Source organism: Lontra canadensis, unplaced genomic scaffold, assembly GCF_010015895.1.
Source record: "Lontra canadensis isolate GAN:19392208 unplaced genomic scaffold, GSC_riverotter_1.0 scaffold3, whole genome shotgun sequence".
Classification (NCBI taxonomy): Eukaryota; Metazoa; Chordata; class Mammalia; order Carnivora; family Mustelidae; genus Lontra; species Lontra canadensis.
Window position 1 is genome coordinate 14,854,132 of NW_022630997.1, and position 25,150 is coordinate 14,879,281.

Here is a 25,150-nt window from a genome sequence, read left to right on the forward strand (position 1 = left end):
CCGGCCCTGCCTCCGCCTCCTGCGCCCACAGCCTCAGCCAGCGCCGAGCCCCCCGGAGCCGGAGCGCCGCGAAGAGGCGCCGTCAGCCCCTCCCCAGCGCGCTGACAGCGGGCTCCGGGGCCCCCGCCCGGTCCCCTAGCCGGCGGGACACACCCCCGCCCCTCCTCCGCTCCGCCAGTTCCCGCCGGACCCACCGGGCGGCGGACGGCGGAGAGAGCGGGCGTGCGAGGCGGAGAGCGGCGGCGGCGGCGGCGGCGGCGCGGGAGGGAAGGGGCGCGCGGCAGGCCCACGGGGAGCCGCCCGGAGCGCACGGAGCCCGCGTGCCCTCCCGGACCGTCCCCGCCCGGGGGCCGTACCTGTGGGCGCCGGGAGCCGGGGCAGCGGCGCGCCGGGCCGGAGTGGCGGGTGGCTCTGGGACCGGGGAAGCGGGAGAACAAGCGGGAGCCCGACCGGGATGAGAAGGTGACGCCGCCCGAGGGCGCCACTCGCTTTGTGGGGGGAAGATGCTGGCCTACTGCGTGCAAGATGCCACGGTGGTGGACGTGGAGAAGCGGAGGAACCCCTCCAAGCACTACGTGAGTACTGCCCCTACCGACCCCTGCGGGGGGTTGGCCAGAGACCCCCGGGAGGCCCCCCCCCCCCGGGGGCGCCCTCGCCCCACCCGCTAAGTCCCGGAGCTGAGTGCCCACAGGGCAGCCCTCGGCTGTGGAGTTTTCTTCGCGAGGTTGTGATCTGCAGGGAAGCCTTCTCTGTCCTTTCTCCACTCCCTCTGCCCCCCCCCCCCCACCCCGTTTTCTTTTTTTGGCATTGGAATTGGCAAGTGGCTGCCCTTGTCTGTTACAACGGTGAAGTCATCTGTCCGCTTGAGCTTTGATGGATGGTGGGGGAGCTTTCGTCAAACCCTCGCTGAGAAGCTCCGTTGGGAAAGAGCATCTCCCTGGCCCTCCCTGGGGGCTTGGGTAGCTCACGCTTACCCGGACCGTGATGCCTTCAGAGGTTCGCCCGGGGAAAGGAAGCCTGGCGCTGTCCTCCCCTGTTTGCCCCGGGCTCTGCCTCCCTAGGCCTGGGTCCCGGGGGCCGAGGGAAGCCGCTCCGCCCTCTGCCCCACCTCCACCCTCAGCCCTGAGCTTTGGTTTCCTTCTTAAAGTCATTGTGTCCGTCGGTGTGAGGAGAATTGTGGCTTTTCCTTTTATCCTTCTCTGGACGTGACCCTTAACCGGGTTCATTTCCTCTTAAGTGATGCTCCGTCTCCAGACACGAGGAGGCAAATGTTTGCTATGGTCTCCAAGGAACGGCCCGCTGTCCCTCCCCCTTCCTTCCCCACAATTAATGAGAAGGGGCTAAGGTTGATTGAGCTGAGCTCCGGGGTCTGTGTGACGGGTCCGCCTTTCATCTCAGCGGGTCCTGTCTTCCCATCCTTCGCACCTTAGGAAGTAAACATGGTGTCCTTGACGGCGGAGGATGCCTGTCTGAACCGCTGTGCTCGTGTACTTGAGGCAGAAGGGACAGCCAGGCACCCAAAGCAGAAGGACTGCGTGTATTTGCAAATGAGGCACTTAAAGAAGTATTTAGAATGCTCAAAGCATTAATTTAAACAAAACAGGTTGTAGTTTGCTGCCCTAGACTGCGCATTGATCTCTGAGAAAGGCCTTTCATTTCCCTGTTGGAAGAGGACTGGGGTTTGTGCCAATGTCAGCCTCAGGCTACTCTTTCTGTCTTTATCACCAATAGGTCTGAACTTGGGGTTTGTTTTTTGTCTTGTTTTATTTGTTTGTTTTTGGAGTGGAGTAAACTGGCCTGGGCTCAGCTTGGAGAGGAGTTAAACTAAGAAGGCTGGTTTCTGACCAGAGAGGTGGGTGCCCATGGGAGAGTTGTTCCTTTTGTGTTGTCTGGCTCAGCAAGCAAGCATCTTCATTTCAAGAAAGCTGCCATTTCAAGAAAGATACTTTTTGGAGGTCTTGGGGCACTGTGTGGTCACCCTGCTCCAGGTACCGAGGTCCGTTTGCACAACCCAGCACTTAGTATCAAGTCGGCCTTCCTAATCTTTTTTCTCAAATGTCACAGGCTAAGGTTTAGGGGTTGTCTTTTCTAGTCAGTTAAGCCCGGCCCTACTTTCAACAGATGGCACTCTCTGCTCTGAGACCCAGGCAGGTGCTTTCTCCCTGCTCTTGATTTTAGGCAAAACTTCAGATCTTAGCTCTGATCAATGATGTCCAAAATTACAAGGTAGGGCGGGCTGGCAACAAGCCAGAAATGTTGCTAAAGCAACTGGGGACCCACCACAGATAGTACTAAAAGGTGGTTAGCTCTGGGGCTCTGAGGCTGAGGGTCTTGTTCAAAGCCTGGGTCAGCCACTAACTAGCTTTGTGACTTTGGGCAGGTCGTTTAACCTCTGGGGGATTCCGGGTTCCTCATTCTTTTTTTTTTTTTTTTTTTAAGATTTTATTTTTTTATTTATTTTGACAGAGAGAGATCACAAGTAGATGGAGAGGCAGGCAGAGAGAGAGAGAGAGGGAAGCAGGCTCCCTGCTGAGCAGAGAGCCCGATGCGGGACTCAATCCCAGGACCCTGAGATCATGACCTCAGCCGAAGGCAGTGGCCTAACCCACTGAGCCACCCAGGCGCCCGTGGGTTCCTCATTCTTAAAGTGAGGATGATAACAGTACCTATTTCATAGAGCTGTCTGGAGAATTAAATGAGATCATCCATGAAAAGCACTTAGCACAGTTCTTGGCATGTAACAAGCACTCGCTAAATGGTAGCTCTTTATTGGTGAGATTCTGAGTAAGAAAGCACTTTTGAAAAGCAGCTATTAATGGTCTGGCAAAAAAGAAAGATAGATTTTGGGTTTTAAGACTGATAATAACTTGTTCTATGTGAAAAACACAAAAGAAGTCCTCTCTCATTCTCTTGAAATGATCATTTCCTCCCTTTCTATGGACAGTGTTTCCCAGGACATCTCTGCTTCCCATGTTAAGAATCGACATTATGTTTGGGGCAGGGAGTGACGTCACTGAACACGCGGAACCATACAGAGCTCCAAACCAAGGTTGTGGCAAACAAATAAAGGCGAGAGTGTGATCTGTTGTGGAACATGGCGCTGGCGGGACTCCTCGGGCTCAACCCCCTCATTTCACAAATGGGGAAGCTGAAAACCAGAAGGGTTTGTAAAGTCACTTGCAACACAGCCCTTCACAGCACCTGGGTTTACCTGGCATTTTGCCCATGGTGTGGTTTTTGTTCATCAAAGTACCCTAAGTCTGGTTGGAGTTGACTAGGTGATCTGGTAGATATCTGGTGATCTTCAGAGGTTCCTACCTATTCGGGGCATCAGTGGGGCATAATATAAGGACAGGGGGCCCCCTAATAGAAAGGGTCAGCAGGGCTAATAGAGGCAGGAGGAGCAGGCTGGGGGAGCCTGTGCCTCTCTTGGCCCTTGCACAGTGGACACCACACACCAGAAGGTTCTGGGTAAGGTACTCTGGCGTGGGTGGCTGGCAGGATACCTGCGCCCAAGTTACAGATGTTCTGGAAGCCCTCTGTGCTGGAGAAAGCATGCCCTCTTCCCCCCCTCTCCTCCACTGACGGTGAACTCTCCGTCTGTGGTTTGGCAAATTGCAAAGCAGAGAGGTTTTATGGGATGTGCACGTTAGCTGGGCCTGGCTGATGAGAGGCCTGGGGCCCAGGCAGGAGGGGCTCTGCTGGCTCCAGAACACTGGGAATACACGGCCGAGTTTTTCTCAGGACATCCAGCAAAGGGTGTGTTTGTCTCCAGGACAAGGAGGAGCTGCCTGAGCGCTGAAGGTCTGTTTATGAAAGGGCAAGTGGCTTCTATCATTCAGATGGTGCTGTCAGCCCTTGCTTCCTTCTTCTGTGCCAAGCCCCTACTTGGTTGGGGTTTGGGGAAAGTGGGCACCTGCTCCTTAGGCCAGGCTACCTGGCATGGAGTTGGGTTCCTCTCTTAGCTTTTTCGAGTTGCCCCACACCCCCACCCCGGGGAGACTTTAGGCAAAGTGGCTTTGGCCTCAGGCTACTTATCTTCCAAATGGTCCTGACCTGCTGGGTGCATTTGAAAGTCTTCATGAGGCTGCTTGTGCAGGTTTACCATAATTCTTTGCACTCACGTGCATGTGTAGGCATATGTCAAGCCCACTGGTGGTGGAGAGAACCTCATTTCTCTAGAACAAACAGATGATTTGTTTGGATTTGGGAAGCATTGTGCTTTTACAGTGGTTTCCTTTCCTGATTGTTTATTTCAGACAAGTATCAGTCATGAATGTTCTGGATCCCTTACAGGACTCTTTAGGGAGTGCAAATAATAGCCAATGTTAGTAGTTAACCATTGGTGGTGCCCCACGTTTAACGTGTGTGATTTTATGTGATTCCTGTAGTTCATCGAATGTACCCTAAGGCACCCTAACCTGGGGTAGGTTCTTGGTGGACGGATGGGGGGATTTGGAGAGGCTGGAGATTGCCCAGGGTCTCCCAGTTAGGACAAAACAGATCTTCTCAGGTAGAGTTGAACTCAGGTTAGCTTGCCTCGCAAGGGGGAAATGAACCTAAAATGGGGTCCTTCCATCAACAGAATCAGGGTGGGTAGACCAGGCTCTGGCTTGCCTGTCTGCGCAAGAGCAGTGCAGGGCGTCAGGGAGGACCATCTCTCTGTATGGGACGTTGAGCTCACGCAACAGAGGTGAGTTTGTGAAGGCAACGGAAGGCAAGCTCCGTGAAGCTGGGAGAAGGGAGCAGGTCCAGGCTGATAGCTGGTCCCTGCTGATGCAGGAGGTGATGAATTAAGGATCAACACTGTGGAAATAATACATTCTCGTGTGTGTTTAAATCATCACACGTTTGGTCTTGGTCCTGGGAGAACATTTTTAGGAATTGGCTCCAGACCAATTCATTTCTCTGCCCTTCAGTTTTTCTCTAAGCCCGTAGAGTGTGGATCCAAGCATTACAGGGGGAAGGATGTGAAGCTGCAGAAGGGGCCTTGACCGGGCCAGTTTCATTCCCAAACGAGTGTTGTGTGGCAGATCAGGGTTCAAATTCTGCCTCTGGCTCTTCCTGGCTGTGCCACCCTGGGGCCAGCCACTCTGGGCCTCAGTTTCCTCACTCGTAACCTCACAGGACTTTTGGAAAATTGATTTGAGATAATTTGGGGTAAAGCGTTCTACTAGTACCTGGGCCCTATCATGCACACTCAGCGTTTCCACCTGGTGTCCCTTCTGTCTGGCGAGATCACGGAAACGCTAGAGTTCACTTAGGACCCAGCAGGTGAAGCTGAGAGAGTAGGAAAGACTGAGGTAAAAAGGAAGGACCAGCTGCTCAGAGTGGGTTGGGAAATTGGGCGACATGCCCCATGAAAACCCCCAACACACAAGAGTAACAGATGAACAAGGAACAGCTGTTCAGACCTGGAGGGCTTCCTGGAGCCGGTCTAGTGGTGGCTGCCTGATAAGCTGGGCAGGAGAAGGGAAGGGACATGGGTTGAGGGAGTGGAGTAAAGAGGTGGTCCAGTGAGGGCAAGGTCACAATAGGATGCTAGCCCCAAGGTCAGTGCCACATGTGGGTTAGCGCTCCTGCCTGCTCTCTTTTTCTCTCTTTCTCTGTCTCTCCCTCTGACACACACACACACATACAAGAACAGTTTCTTCTCCTTCCAAGAAGGCAAGTGATCCAGGGGTGATTCACAGGTCTGACAAAGCTTCCTGCGCATGGAACAGCCGACCACATCCTACTGGCCGTTGGAACAGAGAGCATGACCAGCCATGTATCACGACCCTTTAGGGAGCTGAGTGAGGGTTTGAGGGGGGCAGATCAGGATTGCAGTCGCCGTGTGTGGTGGCAGGCAGAGGGGAGGTGAAGGGAAGGGAAAAATAAACCTATTTGATGTCATAGGAGACGGATTCCAGTTCCAGAAATATAAGCGCCAGCTGCTGCATTTTCCAAAGAGATATTCCGGGGCCAGCATGAGTTAATGGCCAGTGGAGGCCATGAATTAGAGGAGTGTTAGAACTTTGGGATTGCACAGCAGTCCCCTGGAAATTGCCTTCTAATTTCCTCGGCCTGAGTCACTGGCCAGACCAGTTCTTGGCTAGAAAAAAAGTCAAAGAGGCAATTCTGTTCCCTTTTGCCTCTTAATTAAACAAAATCAAACAAATAATAGAGTTATACATGCAGTAGTCACACTTACTCCTCTTGAGTCCTGAGAATCCAGGAAAGGGATAATGGTTCAGGACAGGGATCCAGGGAACAGGAAGGCCAAGGGGTGTGTGTGGGAAATGAGGTGGAGCTCTGGCTTTGGAAAGAGGCTCTGAGCCAGGGCCAGAGGTGTTCTCTGCCATGGCGATTGCCAAAAATAATGGAAGCGTCCATTAGGGTGATCAGCATTTCGGGAAGTGATTCCCAGAGCTGATGTGACTCCTCACCGGGGCCAGGCTGCTGCTGCCTGTAAGGGGTCAGTCACAGGAAAGCAGGGGAATGGGGAGGTCGAGGGCCTGGACATGCGCACAGGAGGGCGGGAGGGCAAAGCACAGGAAGGCCCCTTTCGTGCCCCTGAGTAACCGCTAGGCAAGGCACCGCTTTGTCAAGTGCTGAGCAGAGTCTAGCGAAGGTATCAGGATGCACAGTGAGGAGAGAAGGGGAAGAATCAGTATGTGAGCACGTCCTACGTGCCCAGCAGTGTAGAGGGTTACCTTTCAGACGGCCTTCTGTTTGAGCTACACAGCCACTGTGCGAAGTAGGGAGCTGTTTTCATCCCCATTTGGCAGATGCCGAAACTGAGGCACAGAGTGCTTCCGTGACTCTCAGAGTAATTGGCAAGACTGCGGATCTTACCCTGGTCTCTGCCACGGAAGTCTGTGAGCTTGTGGCTCTCTTCCCCCATCAGGGCTGGGTCCGATAGAGAGGGGGATGAAAATAACGGCACGTGGGTAGTTCCTTCTGAGAGGGTGACATGCACGTCTGGAAGGCCGTGTTATGGGAGAGCACGTGGCCTCTGTGGTCCCTGGGCTGGAAGCCTGTCTCTGCCACTGGCCCAGCCCAAACTACCCCTTTTTCCTCCAACAAAAACTGGGGGGAAACCGGGACCGAGCCCATAGGGTTGTGGTGATGATTGAGTGAGTTAATGAAGGTGAAGGGCTTAGAACAGTACCCGGTGTGTGTGAAGCACAATGCAGGTATTTGCTCTAATAATAATTGAGTGCTAAAGCTTTTCAGGAGAGGGAGTGCTCTTTGTGGACTGGCATTTGCAGGGAAGACGAGCTGGGGAAGGCAGGCTCGCAAGGAGGTTTGAGGAGTAATTAGGATTTGGCCGGGAAGGAGTAGGATTTCGGTGGGAAAAGAGGGGAAGGAAGGGCATTCTAAGAAAGGGAAAAACAAAGGTGTGGAGTTGGACCATCAAGGAGACTGTGGGCAAAGCCCATGTCAGGGAGGAGGGTGGGGAGGAAGGTCGGGGCCGGCTTCTTAGAGCTTCAGATAAGTGGAGGGGATTCAGTTGATCGTGTAGACACCTCTACATAGTAATCCTTGGGAGAATCCTCTTCTGTCCCTGTGGGGTCCCTGTGGTGGGTGGTTCTTGCAGCCGTGGCTGGGACAGAGATAAGAACAGGAGCCCTTTTAGCTCTGCACTGGGACTCTAGTGGGCAGGCCAGAGCCCAGCCCTCTCTGTTTATAGCTCTTACTCGGAGGGGTCAGGCCGCCTCAAAAAAGTTGATTGCCCCCCAGACGTCTTGGAGAGGGGAAGGGTAGAGGAGGAGGAGGAGACAAGGGAGCAGCGTGGAGCACCGGGGCGGGCAGCTTGGGGGCATCCTCTATGGGGGGCTCTGGTCAGTGGGCCTGGTTCAGCCCCTGTGTGCCACGTGGGCTAATTTCCATCCGCATTCCCCAGCATGGCCACGGAAGCACTCCAGGGACAAGAGAGAGGAAACCCCTAACCTTTCTGTTTTTAAATAATTTTCAGCTTATTCTTTCTTTTTATTGATTCTCTTTTCAGTTAAACTCTACCCCTAATGTGGGGCTCAAACTCACAACCCTGAGATCAAGACTCTCTCCCTCCACCGACTAAGCCAGCCAGCTGCCCCAGGAAACCCTTATCTTTGTAGGGCCTGGGGGCTAGTCCTAAACAGCTTCCTGGGAGCCTAGGTTGTCGCCCTAAACACTCACACTAGTGTTGCTTCCGGCTTCAACATCTCTCTGAACTGGTTTTAGTTTTAGTATATGTGCTGCCGAAGTGAGCACTGGTTTTAGTTTTAAATATGATGCTTCAAACCACCTCTTCGTTTAAACCCCCGTCACACGGCCAGATATTCCAGTAAGCCTGATTCTGTAAGGGGGTATGCAATAATAAATGTAACAGCTAACTTTTCTGAATGCTTTCTACGTGCTAAGAGTTTTACATGGAAATTCTCAAAAGAGCTCCCCAAAGCGTGTTGTTACTGCTGGCATCCACGTCGTACTGGCCAGGATGCTGAGGCCTGGAGAGCTTCAATAAATTGAAACACCAGGTTGCTAATAAGCTGTTTATGGAAAGGGGCCCGATGGCTCCAAAACTGCCTTGTCCCCACAGCCCTCACAGCCCCTTAATCACCTGTTATACCTGGGAAGACCGGGCTCCAAGGAGATCCCACCTCAGGCCTGGCTGGTTGACTTCTCCAGATGTGAGAACTTCCACATGTCACCTCTCTCTTCTAGATCTCTGGTGGCCCATGTAGAAAATGGGGTGATTGCTTCCTTTTCTGGCCCACCTTGCAGGGGTAGGGGGCGAGTGTGAAAGCTTCTTGGGGAAGGGTTTGGTCCAGAAAAAAAATAAAAAGCTTTGGGAAAGGTCCTGAGATAGCCTCAGTCAGTCTTCTTTCTCACGTGGGGCTAGGGATGCTTTACAAAGGGGAGCTGTTTCTGACCTCAGGACATTATCATACAAGGTTTCCCGGCCATGCTGCCTCCCCTGAGAAGCCTCGTAGCAGCGTGGACAAGGTTGACCTCAGGCCCTCATTGAAGATATCTTTTAGAAAACCGCCTCTGGGAACTACACTTTGGGTCTTTCCATGCCTGCCATTTTTGTGAATGGGAAGAGACAGAACTATTTCCAGTCACATCTCCCCCTGCTGTTACCTGAGGGGAGGAAGTGACATCAGGCGCTGAGTTAGCAAAGGGGAAACAGCTGGGTGTTCTGCCCCTCCACTTGGCTCCTTCTCTGGCCCTTTGCTGTCATTTCCCTTTGGCTGGTGAGGAAGCCACCCTCCCCAAGCCAGGGCGGAGGGACATGGTGGGGTGGGGACAGAGTCCCTTCCTCTGTGTGTGTCAGTGCAGTGTAAATTACGGAGTGGGAGGCCCTCCAGTCTGTCTCTGGGATCCCTGGAGCCTGGTGGAAATTGGTCGCTCTTAACTTTGGGGAGAGAGGGGTAGGTCTAGTGAACTTGCAGGGGTACCGGGTGGGGTATGGGGTCGAGTGGGTGTGGGCCAGCGGGTACTTTTGCCTATCCCTAGTGGTCCGTGGTGGAGAGCCCTCACTGTTCCTATTTTCTGGGAACATTCTCACTTGGTAATAAAGGAGACCTCGGTGTCTCATCCATGGGCATCATCAGTCTACAGCTACCACACACTGAATTCCTGTTTTATGCCTGGGCCTGCTTCATGGGCGTCACCATACTTTACACACTTGGTCCCTCTCCAGGGCTGCCCCAGGGGTCGCGGGGGCTTCTGCCGCCCAAACGTGTTGTCCTCCTGCGCAAAAGCGTTCTTTGTTGGGAAAGCCTGCCTTGCTACTTTTGCCCACCTAAGGGTTCTGAGCACGAAGGGATTGTCCCTGGTGTTTGAAGTGGCTGCTTTGTAAAGTCTTTCATGGTAGGCCCCATTCCGACCCAGCTTTATTCTGTTTCCTGATGGCCCAGACCCAAAGGGCTATTTTAAGGGCCTTGCCTGTGTGGGAGAATTTCTCTTTGTAACAACAGAGAAGGCGGCCTCACTGGCCTGGCACGGTGCTGGCAACGGGACTCCCAGAGAGTGAAACTCTTTCCTGAATCCTGTCTCCTGGGCTGGAATCGATTCATGGAGCTCTCAGCATGGTGCCTGGCACCTGGAAGGGACACAGTCCCTTGGCAGGGAGGGCAGGGGTTCCAGAGGTGACCGCCCAGGGATTTCTATGGCCCTGAGTCCTGGCGGACTGGCAAACATCCTTCTGTCAGAGTTAAGGTCTATCATAGAACAATGTCTGAACTTTGGTTCAAGCCAGGGTTAATCATTTACTTTAGTCATCACTCATTGGCCCCTCGAGAAGGGCAGTCTCGTTTCCCCATGGTTTCTGGACACCGTGGATCCCAGGCAGGAGAAGTAGGGAAGTTGAGTCAGAGTGTGTGAGTGGAACCCTTTCTAGGTGGAGGCGCTGGGCTAGGGCTTCTAGCCCACTGTGTCCATAATCAACACCCAGCATGAGCCCTGGCCAAGTTTTGTAGACAAGGATAGCAAGGCTCAGAGCGGTGTTGCTCTTGCCTTCTCTCACACAGCAGTCAGTGGTAAGACCCAGGGTTTGAATCCAGATCTCTGCAGCAACAAAACCTCTGATGGGGGCCCCAGAGCTGCACCCCACCCCCTGCCCAGAGATTTGATGGATTGCCTCCAGTGGCTAGGTAGCTAGTTGGGAATTCTGTTTTTATTCCTGCCCCCAGCTGGAATCATCCATATGTGTCAAAGACCTTGGTCTTCCTCTGCCCTCTCTGTGCCTGTTTACTTTGCCGTCTGCTGCATGCACCCAGGGGGCTCATGGCCATGATCTGTGGCTCTGCCAGGGTATGGAATGCCTGGCCCTGGGCCTTAAGAAAGGCAGTGGACCCAGAGGCAGTGTGCACAGTGTTCGTTCCCTTGGGAGGCTGAGGACGTGTGGCTTTGTCTCCTGAGGACTTTGAGGCTGGGGGGCTAGGGAGCACATCACATGTGTCCCCAGATAAAACGGAAAGGGTCAGGATTAAACTCTTGGGTCCTCCGCCTTCTCTAGCTTCCCCACCCAGCCCTGCCATCAACACATGATATGGTTGGAGCTGGTGGTTGGGATAAGATAACAAACCTCTTGCTGCTGAGATTGAACCCCTGGCAAGGTCTGGCTTCTATTTTGGGACTCAGTTTTTTTATTTCCCTTGAACTCCTGTCAGGAGCCACTTTTAAAGGCCTGGCCCTTCAGATGCTCCAGCTGATGGGGGCTCTACATCCTGTCCTTGGGGATGATGGCTTTGTGGCCACAGCGCTGTGGTTGGAAGTAGGGGGGAGTTTAACCCTGGGCACTTGGAGCCTGCTGCCTGCTCAGGCTAGACTAGGCCCTGGCAGCCAGAGAGAGCCCCAGGTGCCAGCAGTGTGAATTTGAGAGCCGGAGTCTGGGGGCAGGGCAGCAATGGCCTCAGCTACATGCGCTCCAGCCCAGAAGCCTCGTACTAGCTTTTCTTACGTTGCCAACTTTCTGCACTTCCGTGGGCCTCAGTTTTCTGTAAAATGGAACTAACAATACTACCTAGCCCATACGATTGTTCCTCTATGCTGTGCCTGACGCAAGACAGCTGTTCAGTAAATGACAGTTATTGTTACCGTGATTAGCATGGTCTTCCTTCATGGTTTTACTCCATTTCTGCCACCTTCTGGAAGCTTCCGTCACATGTCCTCTTACAGTATTTCCTGTCTGTGAATTTTTATGATGTTTGTCATTTTTACTACTCACGTAACACTCACCAAGAATGGCCTCGGTTGGCCACCTCATGGCAGGCCTCTGTCTGGGGTGCCTGGTTGATCGAAAAGCTCCTCGAGAGATGGAGCTTGATGTGTGCCTCAGAAATCCAGTCAACATTTCAGTGCTGACTGCGTCCCAGGTGCTGGGAGCACAGCAGGGCAGAAAAAAAATCCCTGCCCTTGGGGAGCTTCCATTCTTTTTTTTTTTTTTTTTTAAAGATTTTATTTACTCATTTGACAGAGAGAGATCACAAGCAGGCAGAGAGGCAGGCAGAGAGAGAGGGAGAAGCAGGCTCCCTGCGGAGCAGAGAGCCCGATGTGGGGCTCGATCCCAGGACCCTGAGATCATGACCCGAGGTGAAGGCAGAGGCTTTAACCCACTGAGTCACCCAGACGCCCCGGGAGCTTCCATTCTGATAGGGGAAGGGAAATGATAAATAAACTACTCTTTTAGGTCAACTGTGGAGTGTGTTAGCTGGAGGATAAACATTGTCCAGATAGCCAAGCGGGGTGAGGGGGCAGGAGATGATGGTGGTGGGAGTTGCCGTGCTGGTTCATTGAGGGAGGCCGGGCCATCCCCACGGTGCAGTGACTTTTGAGTAAGGTCGGAAGGAGATGAGGGAGTGAGGCAAGCAGGTATTCAGGGGGAAAGTTGTTGAAGGAGACACAACAGCCAGTGCTAAAGCCCTGAGGTGGGGCTCTACCTGCCCTTCCCAGAGAACAGACCGCCACCATCAAGGGGAAGCAGCGAGGGGAGAGCCCTGGGCAGTGAGGTCAGACAGGTAGAGGCCCAGCGGGGCCTGTATTCCTCCTGGCAATGAGCACAGCACTCGCTCGGGACTTGCTGAAGATTGCGGCTGGCCAAGAAACCACAGAGAGGCCGGTCGGGGGACTCCGTTCGGGGTTTTCCTCTCTGGGGAAGCTCAGCAGTGTCATGGACGGGCACTCCAAGACCTCAAAGGCCGTGAGTTTGTACCTACTGTGCACAAGGCACCGTGCTAAAGGTGGTTCCCCCAGCTAGGAGCCAGGGCGGGGTGGAGGTGGGGTTTGGAGGGTCGGGGGTGGGAGGTGGGGGTGGGGGGTTGCTCCTGCTAAGGCAGTGGGCCCTGCATCCTTTCATCTTTAACACCTCCTCCCTGAGCTGGCAGAAGGTCTGGATCCCAGTAGGTCTTTGATCAATGGGACAAATACACGGACAGAGGCTTCATTCTGTTAAAGCCCTTTCCTCCCACCCCACTCCTATTTTTTTAAAAGAACCACAGCTTTTAACTTAAAACTGTAGAAATTTCTTGTCTGGAATTCAAGATATATCTATTCCTTTTTTTTTTTTAAAGATTTTATTTATTTATTTGACAGACAGATCACAAGTAGGCAGAGAAGCAGGCAGAGAGAGAGGAGGAATCAGGCTTCCTGCTGAGCAGAGAGCCCCATGCGGAGCTCGATCCCAGAACCCTGAGATCATGACCTGACCTGAAGGCAGAGGCTTAACCCACTGAGCCACGTAGGTGCCCCTATCTATTCCTATCGACCTAATATTGTAAATGATGATAAAATTCTCAGGCTAGTCTTCCAAAACCTTTCTCGTCCGTGGAGTAGATGGAATCACAGCACCTAGAACCAGAGGTCTCCCGTTCACCTGGGTATGGGCTAGCCTGGAAACCTAATCTCTGTGTGTACTCTCCGCAAAGGCTATCTTCCCGGCTCACAGTTCACAGGCCGACTGGGAACGATGATGATGACGATTATGATGGCAGCTCTGTGTGCCAACTACTTTTTTTTTTTTTTAAGATTTTATTATTTTTTTATTTTGTGTTGGGGGTGTGAGCACGGGACAGAAAGGCAGAGGGAGATGGAGAGAATCTACAGCAGACTCCCTGCTGAGTGTAGAACCTGATGCCGGGCTCCATCCCAGGACCCAGGGATCATGACCTGAGATGAAACCAAGAGTGGTACGCTTCACCGACTGAGTGCCCCCAGGCACCCCATGTGCCAGCCATTTTCGTAGGCACTTTACTCATTTAATCCTTACAGAAAACCCAAGGAGAAAAGCACTACTGTGTTTCTCACGTTACTAGTAAGAAACTGCAGGCCAAAGATCAGAGGAAGAGGCAGAGCAGGGCTCCAGGGTCCTTCGGGAAACCTCTTCCTTCCTGGTCTTTCAGGGAATCCTGCCAGCCAGCCTTGCCACAGCCCAGGTTGGCCATCAGGAAAAGACTTTACTGCAAGACCTTTGTTGTTGGGTGTCCTCTACACGGCAAGAATGGAGTTAACAAGTGTCAGAATCAGGGAACCAAAGCTATGGGTGGCCAGCAGGAGTGGCCCCTCTTTGTTCCCAAGACAGGACAAACCATTTGTCCCTGGAACCCGACACTGTAGGGGGTGGGTTTGCTGTGTGGCTGTTATCTTCCTGGGCCATTTACAAGTCCAGCACATGGGGCTGGGGAGGGAGGGGTGGTGGGGAACACTGTGTGTGTCGGTGGAGGCCAGATTAGAGTGTCTGGCAAGATGTTTCTGACACCTAGACCATTCCACTCTCTGCAAAGCCCAGCAGGTGGCTGGGCTGTTGCTTTAGCTAGGACGGGACACCCTCCCCACCCTGCCCTATTGAGTGTATCATTGGAATGAGGTGGGTCCTAACCAGTCTGTTCCTTCCTCCTGGGCCCCAAAATAAACAGCAGCTGTTGGCTACATCACCTCTGTCGGCTGCCAGTCTGTCAGCAGTGCCTGGCTTCTGCTTGGCCCTGCCCCTTCTGGATATAATGGCATGGGGCGTTGGGGGCCCATTGGTTTTGCCCTGCAGAGCCTGCCTTGCTAGTCAGCTGGTGTGCCCTGGCATGCCCTCTTCCTGGCCATCGCTGGCCTGTTGGCCACCCACTGGCCCTGTCCCTTCCTGCCCTGCTGTGAGGCAGGGCCTTCCGGTGGCCACAGACTCAAGCTTGAGTCTGACGTCAGTGTGGCTCCTGGCTCTGCCACTCAGCGGGTGACCTTGGGTAACTCCGAGCCTCGGTTCCCTTCTCTGTAACACAGGTGGTGGTCGTCATCGTGGAAGAGGGGAACGACCAGTGCTGTGGAGGCAGCTGGGGGGCAGTCACCCAAGCCAGATTGCCTGATTCGAATCCCACCCTTGCCACTCAGGAGCTTTGTCACCTTGGGGAGAGGTGATGAAGCTCTTCCCACCTCGGTTTTCTCATCTGTACAACAGGGATGATAAAAGCGTCCCTCAGGCTAGTGGTGAGGAGTAAGTGGGTTAATACAGGTAAAGCCCTCAAAGGGGTGCCAGGCACAGAGTAAGAGCTTGGTGAGAGGAGCAGCTTGAGCTCTTGCTGGCAGATAAGGCAGGACATTCCCTAGAAGAATCGATCGTGTGTACAGATCTGAGGGCTGTCGGAGCAACTCTCCTTCTAACCTGACTTCTCTGCGGCTGGGCCGAGTGGCTTGACTGTCTGCAGCCCACATTTGCCACTTGCACTTGAGGGGCCACACTGGGGATAGAGCTGGTTATGAAGCAGGATGGAGGCATGAAAATGGAGAGCTGGGATTTCTATTCTACTTGGCAGTGGTTCTGCCGATGTAATGTAAGAAATGGAAAGAAGGCCGCGTCTGTGGCCAAGGACTGCCTCCAGCTGCGGGCAGATCCCCCCTTCAGGCTGGGGTTGACTCGTTGTCTCTGTTCATGCGTGAGCCCCGAGATGTTCTTGCATGTGATCTCCACAACCTCCCCACGGACCAGCTTGCTTTGGCTTCCCTGGCTCCCTGCTCTGGGAAACTCTTGTTATCTTTGGCTTTCTCTTGAATGTATCCTCCCGTTTGGAAAGATTATACTAGGAACCCCCATTGGAGCATCTAGACCGGAAAGTCATCATTCTCAAAAAAAAAAAAAAAAAAAAAAAAGCGCACTTGATCCCAACTGTGTTGGGCTACAGTGCCGGGTGCCACTGTGGGTGCACCAGCCCCCTAGTAAAAAGACTCACACTCAGGATGGAGCATTTGCCCTGTTTCCCCAGGAGCCCGGTCCTTTAAGAGAGAGGTCCTGTCTGGGTGTGGTGTCCTGTCTTCTCCATGCTGCCCTTGTCAGTTCTTGTCCAGGGAGAGAGGTCAACTGCGGTGTCATTCCCCACATCTGGGGAGGTCACCTGCTAACAGGCAGTGAAGAGAAAGAGTCCGCACCATTGAGAGGAAAGTAGCAAAGTAGTTTAGAGCAGCAGCTTCAGAACCAGATGGGCTAAGTTCAAGTTTTAGCTTGGCCGTTGATTTCTGTGAGGCCTTGGGCAAGTCCTTAACTTCTCCGCTTTGGTTTCCTGTTCTGTAGTATGGGGCTAGTAAGAGTGCCTTCCTCCTTGCCGGGGGGGATGACACGAGCCTATGATGGTTAAAGCACTTCTAACCATGCTTTGGAGAGAGTTAGTGCCACCTAAGCTGTCCCTGTCATTATCTAAGCCAACACAGCAGGTGGGACCTGCTTCCCATCAGCCCAGAGCCCCCAGGGCCTGCTGGATCTGTATTTAGAACCCAGGAGAGGCCCGTGGTGTTTGTGACCAAGGCATTGTGGATGGAGCTTGTGGAACGTTCTAGAGAAAGGGGAGTGTACAGTAGACCAGCAGGGGACTGAGTGTCTGCGAACGAGGAGCTTCACCCCGCCAGCTGAGTCTCCCCAGCCAGCGGCACCCGTGCCCTCCTTCTCGGGCCACGAATGAGAACTCGAGATGACATAAGGTACCCAGTAGTTACCCCCCATAGTGGCCACTGAAGCAGCTTCAAGGCTTGGCAAGGGGACCGGCAAGGTGGTCGGTCCAGGCTGGCTTTTCAGGCTGGGAGCCTTATATTACACTCTTTTCTGCATCTCCCACGATGAGTGGCCTCTGGGTGTCTCTGGTGGTGGCAGGGCTGGCCTTGCGGAGTACCTTCTGCGGGTACCAGCAATGTCGTGGCTTGCTGAGCTTGAAAACTTCACTTCCGCCTCTGAGGGGCCCTGCAGGAAGCAGTATGGGTCTTTGTATGTTCCACAGGCGAGCGAAGGCTCAGAGAGGCTCATGGCTTCTGTCAGTATGGAGGACACTGTTGATGCCCCAGCCGGTATCCCCTGGGCTCCCCTGAGTTCACCTGCAGCTGATTCCCGCAGTTTGTAGGACCCTGAAAGCTCCCCACCTCACCCCTGTCCCCTCCTCACCTCATTATGTGAGGGCTTTCTCCAGCTCGTGCCACCACAGAAGCTCGCCCTGCCTAAGCAGGTGCACCTGAGGAAGGCCAGGGGAAGGGGTGGGGGCAAGTTATCCTCCCAGCGGGTTGCCCTCCAGCGGTGGGGGCAGGAGCACCTGCCTGCTCTTCACTGGGAGGATTCTGAGGTGAGTTCCAGCCAGAACATCAGAAGATCCCCAGTCTCAGATGCCCACAGCAGTAACCCACCCATTAAACCCCTTTATTGGCCTTTATCCTGGGCTGGTCTTGCATTCCATACTTCCTCCCCTGGGGTTTCTGGAATCATCTCCCCAACAGGCAGCCTGCACCCACGGCCTTGTCTGCTTCTGGATGAACTCAAACTATGATAGCAAACTTATCCCGCTAGCAAGTCGGGGAGCGAGGTCTAGAAACCTCCATCTGAGGCTCAGTCCCCCAGGCTATGCTGTCTTTTTGGAGATTTCTGGGGTTCTTGTTATAGAGGAGTCAGAAAAGGTCCTTGTTTGATGTAGGTCTTTTTAGCTAAGAAGAGGGCAGTTTCTGGAGTGAGTCAGAGTGGATAGGGCTGAAGACTGCTTATCAATACAACAGCTTCGGGAGGGGCTTCCCAGAGGGAGCTCAGTCCGTGCGAACACCACCGCCACCGAGCAGAGAAGTTTGGCCTTGGAGACGGGAATCTGACCTTATATGGACTTGCCCCAGGAGAGAAAGAAACAAACAAGGGACTTAAGGATAAACAGAAATCAAGTGTCTTTGTCCAGACAGGTCGGACTGGGAGAGGCAGTGTAAGGGTCTGCGAAAACAAGGTGGAGAGGGGGACTGCCAGCCTTTCTGCCATAGGTGCAAGGGGACAACTGTGAGCAACACACTCTGGGGTTTGTTGTCAGATTCCTGTCTGTGTCTGGCTAGTTGTATCTGCCATAATCTGGCTGGTTGGCAGGGATGTGGACATTATGAACATTAAAACTGCTTGTGCCAATGTTTGAAATTATGGCAGGACTGGGTATCCTTATAAGGGAGAAAAGGAGCGTGTGTGTGTAGTGTGTGTGTGTGTGTGTGTGTGTGTGTGTGTGTTTGGGGGTGTGTAGTATATGTGTGTGTGTGGCAGGTGTTTGTGTGTGTGTGTGTTTACCTGTGCATGTTTGGGTATGGTATGTTTTGCGTGTAGTACAGGCTGTTGGGTCATTGTCCATCAGGCATATTCCAGGCCATTGCCCACAAGAACCCTGTCTTTCATCCTGGAGAGCTCCTCCGCTGGGCCAGGCTAGAATACTCAGATGGTCTGGAATTGTCTCCTGGATCCTCACATATACTTAGAGTAACTACCTTTCCTCCCTTTTCCCGGTGGGTTTTCTGTCAGGCGGGTTCCCACAGACCTCACCTCTTTCGAAAAAGAGACATTATGTTACTCCCATTTTGTAGGTAAGGACTCCGGGAATCAGAAAGGGTCAGTCACTTACCCAAAGGTGACACAACTGGGAAGTGTCAGAGCTGGGAGTAGACCAGCCTCTTAAGTTCTACCTTCTCCTGCCTCCTTGATCTGAGAAGGGTGAGGCGGGAGGTGGGATTCTGTGGAGGCTCTGGCTCCGTGGGAGGGGCCTTCCTGTCCTCTGGGAAATGTGCTCTGGAAACGTCGCTTCTAGCTTCAGTGGAGCCAGTGGAGGAAGAAGCTCCAGAGCAGGACGGCTGGCAGGGGGGCCTCCCGAGGCTAGACGTGCCGGAGGACCCAGTTCCAGTGCAGAGGTGCTGTGATCTGTGGCGGGGTGAAGATGGAGGAGGGACTTCACAAAAGCCAGGAAGAATGGAGAAGGGGCATGGAGGAAGTGAAAGAAGTCCTTGAGGTCACCTCCCTGGGCCTCACCGAGAGGGTACTGTAGCAGTTGGAGTCCAGTTAGGAAACGGACACCTGCACTCAATCCCCCAAGAGCCCACCTCCCTCCTGGTTGTTGGCAGTGAGGTGACGGGTCCAGATGTGCGGACATGGGGCAATGCAGATCTGTCTGTGTTACCTGCTCCATGATTGACCTGCTAACGGGGATGGGCAGGGTCTAGATTCCTGGAAGGAAAAGAGGGTGGACATCTCATCAGTGTAAGTTCTTGGCAGACAGGAGCAATGGGTCCGCTGGGATTGCCTGGCTGCTCCAGTCCGCGAGAGCTCACATCAGGAAAGTGGGAAATCCCACGGAATCTGGAGCTCCAGATGTGAAGCTGTGTAGGGCATTTGGGATTTACTCACGGGGCTCAGTACTCTTTGGTTCCCTGAGCTGCTGGGAGAGTGCCCCCGGTACCCAGCCAGCTTGATGACTCCAGCCAGTTCTTCGCGACCAGATAGTTCTGGCCAGTGTCCCTGATAATCTTTTTTTTTTTTTTTTAAATTTTTAAAGATTTCATTTATTTATTTGACAGAGATCACAAGTCGGCAGAGGGGCAGGCAGAGTGGGGTGGGGAGCAGACTCCCTGCTGAGCAGAGAGCCTGATGTGGGGCTTGATCTCAGGATCCTGGGATCATGACCTGAGCCGACGGCAGAGGCTTTAACCCACTGAGCCACCCAGGCGCCCTGTCCCTGATAATCTTAAAGGGCCATCTCTGCCCCACCCATGTGTCCCCAACATCAGCCAAGGTGGACCCCGGGAAGCAGGCGGACTCATGCAAGGCAGCCTGAGTGCACGAATTTTCCATAATCATCCTCCGATAACTTCCCAGCCCTGGTGCTAGGGATATTGGGTGTTACCCAATACAGAGCCAACCCTGGTGGATTTGTTTGGCTCTCTGCTGACTTGGATTAGGATGTGGTGTAGTGCAGTAGTTACAGGAGACTTAGAGCTCCCTACAAGCCACGAGACTTTGGGAAAATTATTTAATCTCCCTGAGCCTCAGTTTCCTCACCTGTATTATGGGGGTAATAGAAGTAGCACAAACTCCTAGATTTGGTGGCATAGAAGCAGTATTAATGGTAACGTCTCAGGCAGCAGTGGGAGCTTGCATACCGACTGATTTCCCTAGATGCTGGTGGCGGACAGCTCACGTTGGTGCTGTTAGACCCCCTCCCTTTTGGGAACAGCTTTACTGGGATTATAATTCTCATACCATACAACTGACCCATTTAAAGTGTATAATTTAGTGGCTTTTAGCGTATTCACAGGATCGTGCAACCATCACCGGAGTCAATTTCAGAACGTTTTCATTACCCCTAAAAGCAAGAATGCCTTAGCCGTCACTTCCAAACCCCCTCCTCCAGTTGGTCCCCAGCCCTTGGAAACCATGACTTTCTTTTCTAACCCTTTGGATTTGCCTGTTCCATGTGGTCATTAGTGATTGGCTTCTTTTGCTAGCATAATGGTTTCAAGATTCATCCACGATCAGCCCGTTCGATGGCTTGTAGGGTGAGTTTGGTTCATTCCCTGTGGTGGCTGAGAAGCTCCAGGCATAACCCCTCACTGTGGCCTCGGCAGGGTCTGGCCCATGGTCCTGAATGCGGGTTCCACTGGAGCATTTCCTCTCCCCACCCTGTGGTGCGTGTGGATTTTCTCCCATACATCAGCACCTTGAAGCTGGCTGCGACTGGGTCTCGTAGGAAAATGTTGAACTTGCCTGCGGTTTATTCCCATTACTTCCTCTGGCCTGGTTAGCAACTTGGGGGAAGGGTGGAAACCGTGCAAAGCTTTTACTGATCTGTCCCCCAGGGACTCTCTTTCCGGGAGGAATGGGGAGAGAGGATAAAAGCATCTCTATTTGTTTTTAATGTTGACTAAGTCCCCAGCCCCCTTACCAAGTTCTGGTGAAAGTTGCCGGGTTCCTAGTCAGCCTCTTCTCTTGAGACGCAGGGTCATGGGACTTCTCTCTTGGGGGCAGCTGATGGGGAAGTTGCCAGTTGCTCTGGAGTGTTCTGTGTGTGGAGTCAGACTGCATTTGTCTCCTCTAGCTAGAGCTGGTCCACTGTAAAACTGGGGAGTCTGGGAGGGGGCTGTTGAGCGGCAAGTTAAAATCCCAGCAAAAACGGTCTTAAACAGTCTGGAAATTTATTATCTTCCTTTCAGTGAAGTTCAATAGTAGATAGCAAGAAATTATAATTTAAAAAACTACCCTCCATCAATGAACATTTGGATCGTTTCCAACTTTTTTTTTGCTATTCTAAACAGTGCTGCCCTAAATGTGCGTATATATCTTTGGGAATTTGGGCTACTGTTTTTGTAGGATACATTATTGAAGAGACATGGATAGGTAAGAGAATCTGGGGGTTATGTCTGGTAGGTCTGTCCACATTTAATCCATTCTTCTATGGCATCTTTATCTAAATCCGTATAATGAGAACTGGTATTTACAATGAAGGCTTTTGTGGATTCCCGTGTTTGTGGAATTAATTCAAGAACCTTGTATTTAGAAAAATTTTTTTCAACCTATGTTGGGTACCAGCCTGGAGTAATGTTTAAAAGCCTGGGTGGCTCAGTGGGTTAAAGCCTCTGCCTTCAGCTCAGGTCATGATCCCAGGGTCCTGGGATCAAGGCCCACATTGGGCTCTCTGCTCAGCAGGGAGCCTGCTTCCCCTTCTCTCTCTGCCTGCCTCTCGCCTACTTGTGATCTCTGCCTGTCAAATAAATAAGTAAAATCTTAAAAAAAAAAAAAACAAAAGATGCAACATAAGGGGTTTTCTAACCAGAATATTTGATATATTCTATACCCTTGAGTGCAGTGAGCAGTTTTATTCAAGAGATTATCTGATTCCCTGTTGGAAAGCACAGGATGAAAAGTCTTAACCATACCAAGTGCTGGTTAAACTCTGGGGAAGTGGGAACACTCTTCTGCTGCTGGTGGAAGTTGATGTTCTTCAACCACTTGGAAAATAATTTGGAAATATCTAGGAAATTTGAAAGTGTGCCTGTGCTATGACCTACTGGTTCCACTTCTAGGTGGATACCCTAGACTCAGGGTCTAGAGAAACTCTCCCAAATGCACAAAGAAAGACAGGTACAAGGATTTTTCTTGCTGTCTCTTTATAAGAGTGAAAAATTGGCCGATCATTCAGGATGGGGTAGGTTGTATTACAGGAGCAAACAGCCCCAAAGTTTTATTTCTTATCTCTGCTCCCTGTCCATTGGCATGAATAGGGGCCTCTGCTCACTGTTGGCATTCAGTGTCTGAATCTGACAAAGGCTCCAGGGTGTTCCCACAGTCCCTCAGGCAGGGGAAGGGAGTGCAGCAGTGTCTGGCAGTGACAATGAACTACTTCTCCATGGAATATTATTAAGCCATAAGAGGGAATGAAGTGCTAATTTATACTTCATTGTGGACGAACCTTGAAAACAGTATGCCCATTGAAAGAAGCCAGACCCAAAAGACCACGTTTTGTGGGATTCCACTAATATGAAATGCCTGGAATAGGTAAACCCATAGAAACAGAAAGTAGATGAATAGTTTTAGGGTTTTTAATGGGTTGCGGAAGGAGGAGTGACTGCTAATGGTTATTCAGTTTCTTTTTGGGGATGATGAAAATGTTCTGCAGTTCGCTAGTGGTAATGGTTGTTCAAGCCTGAATGTACGAAAAATACTCATTATATACTTTAAAATGGTGAACTTAATGGTAAAAGAGTTTTATACCTCAGTTTTTTTTGGTGGGGGGAGTTCTTTTTTTTTTTTAATTTTATTTTTTATAAACATATATTTTTTTTTTCCCCAGGGGTACAGGTCTGTGAATCTCCAGGTTTACACACTTCACAGCACGGGGGTGTTCTTTTTTAATTTAAATTTAATTAATTAGGGGCACCTGGGTGGCTCAGTGGGTTAAGCCTCTGCCTTTGGCTCAGGTCATGTTCTCAGGGTCCTGGGATCGAGCCCTGCATTGGGCTCCCTGCTCAGCAGGGAGCCTGCTTCGGCCTCTCTCTGCCTGCTTCTCTGCCTCCTTCTGATCTCTTTCTCTGTAGCCCCCCCCAAAAAAAAATCTTTAAAAAAATTTGATTAGTTAACATACACTATATTCTTATAGAGTTCAGTGGTTCATCAGTTGCGTATCATACCCAGTGCTCATTCCATCATGTGCCGTCCGTCCTTTACTGCCCATCACCCAGTTACCTGATCCCTCCACTCCACTCCACTCCCCTTCCGCAACCCTCAGTTTGTTTCCTCTGATTAAGAGTCTGTCTCCCTCTCTGGTTTCGTCTTGTTTTATTTTTCCCGGGTTTGTTTCTTTGAGTAAGCCGAATCACGCGGTATGTATTGTTCTTTGATGTGCTTCTTGGAGATGTTTGAGCCTAGCACACTCCTTTTATCATGATCTAGTCCACCAAATTACTGTCACAGTTTGGGTTGCTTCGTTCTGCTGTTATAATTATGCACACTTTTGTGCACAAATTTAAACACAGGGGCTGGAATTTGAGTCCTCGTCGATCTGAGGTGAAGGAGTGTTGACTTGGCATCGAGCAGGTGGCTGGCCGTGCATGCATTGGGCAAGAGGGCGGCTGGACGTGGATTTTGGACCCACAGGCCGATGGCATCGAGTGTGACAGGGATGTGGCTGGTTTTGCTCCTGATCATGAATTCATGTAACTTTTTTTTTCTGGGAGACTCTGTCTCTCCTATTCTGAATGAAAACCTTGTTGGCAAGAGTATTCTTGGCTATAGATTTTTTCCTTTTAGCACTTTGAATATATACCTCAGTTTAAAAAAAAAAAAATACATCTATCTGCAAGCAGCACATTTTACCGGCCGAAGAAGTCACCTGGCCACCACCAGCCCCAAGTTGTTGAGGAAGCCCGATCCCAGCACATGCCCGGGAGGGAAAAGAACTGGAATATTCTGTAAACTTTGGCTACCCCTTGGAGTAATACAAATGCCCCGGAGAAGAGGATGGATAAATAAGTATGATATACAGTAGTCTTTCCTTACCCATAGTGTGGCTTCTTGTGGGTTCAGTTACCCGAGGTTAACCATAGGAGTTGAAGGAGATGATCCTCCTTCCGACGTAAGATCAGAAGGTCAACGCGTCCCCTAACACTGTGTCCCCATGAATACCTCATTCAGCGTACCTCCCTTCATCTCCCCACATAAGCATTTGATCATCTTATATCCTTGCAAGAAGAAGGGTAAGTACAGTACAATAACGTATTTGTGGGGTGGGGGGCAGGTGGGAAGCGAACACATTCACATAACTTTTACAGGCAGACCTTGGAGATATTGCAGGTTTGGTTCCAGACCACAGCCCATAAAGCGAATATCTCAGTACATTGAGTCAAATGAATCTTGGGGTTTTCCAGTGCATATTGAAGTTACATTTACATTATGCTGTCGTCTAAGTGTGCAATAGCATTACGTCTAAAAAAACAATGTATATATCTTAATTTAAAAATACTTTGTTGCTGAGGTGCCTGGGCCGCTTGGTCAGTTGAGCATCTGACTCTTGATTGTGGCTCAGGTCAGGATCTCAGGGTCGTGAGATTGAGCCCAGTGTCTGGCTCCATGCTCAGTGGGGAATCTGCTTAGGGTTCTCTCTCCCTCTCCCTCTGCCCGTCCCCACCTACCCTGTACTCTCTCTCCAAAATAAATAAATAAATCTTAAAAAATAAATCTTAAATAAAAATAAATCTTAAAAATAAATCTTAAAAAAATAAATCTTAAAAAAATTTATCGCTAAGCAATGCTAACCATCTTCTAAGCTTTCAGTGAGTTGCAATCACCGATCACAGATAATGTTGACATAAATAGTAATTAAGAAGCTTGAAATACTGGGAGAATTACCAAAATGTGACACAGAGTCGAAAAGTGAGCAAATGTTATTGGAAAAAGGTGCTGATGGACTTGCTTGACATGAGTTTTGCCACAAAACTTTAATTTGTAAGTGATGTAGTATCTGCAGTAAAATGAAGCACATACCATGGGATATGCCTGTAATACAGCACGTTATTATAATTGTTACATTTTATTGTTGTTGCTAATCTCTTGCTCTACCAGACTTATAAATTAAACTTCATTGTGGTTATGTATGACATGTGCCAGGCATTGTTCTAGGTTTAAAAATATATTCGTACACAAAACTGGCAAAAATCCCTGCCCTAGAGAGTTTATGTTATACTGAAATGTCAAAACAATTTTCAACGTAAAAAAAGAAAAAAAAAACAATGCAGTTGCAAAACTTAAAAAAAGTAAGTTCATGGAATTAAAAATATGAAGAGAAAGCTCAGCATTGGGTGCCTTGGCCTAATTCTGAGTTTGAAAGGGCAGAAAAGGAGGCACCTGGGTGGCTCAGTGGGTCGGTCCTCTGCCTTCGGCTCGGGT

At 51.2% G+C, this 25,150-nt stretch overlaps 1 protein-coding gene across 3 annotated transcripts in view; it reads left to right on the plus strand.

Annotated features, from left to right (window-relative positions):
• The first annotated feature begins 381 nt into the window (after window positions 1–381).
• SH3PXD2A (SH3 and PX domains 2A) overlaps window positions 382–25,150 on the plus strand; it is a 227,367-nt gene continuing 202,598 nt past the window's right edge. For all 3 annotated transcript variants that reach the window (XM_032880869.1, XM_032880887.1, XM_032880879.1), the window contains exon 1: window positions 382–575. In XM_032880869.1, the coding sequence (XP_032736760.1) occupies window positions 504–575 (72 nt within the window). In that variant the 5' untranslated portion in view covers window positions 382–503. The remainder of the gene's footprint in view (window positions 576–25,150) is intronic.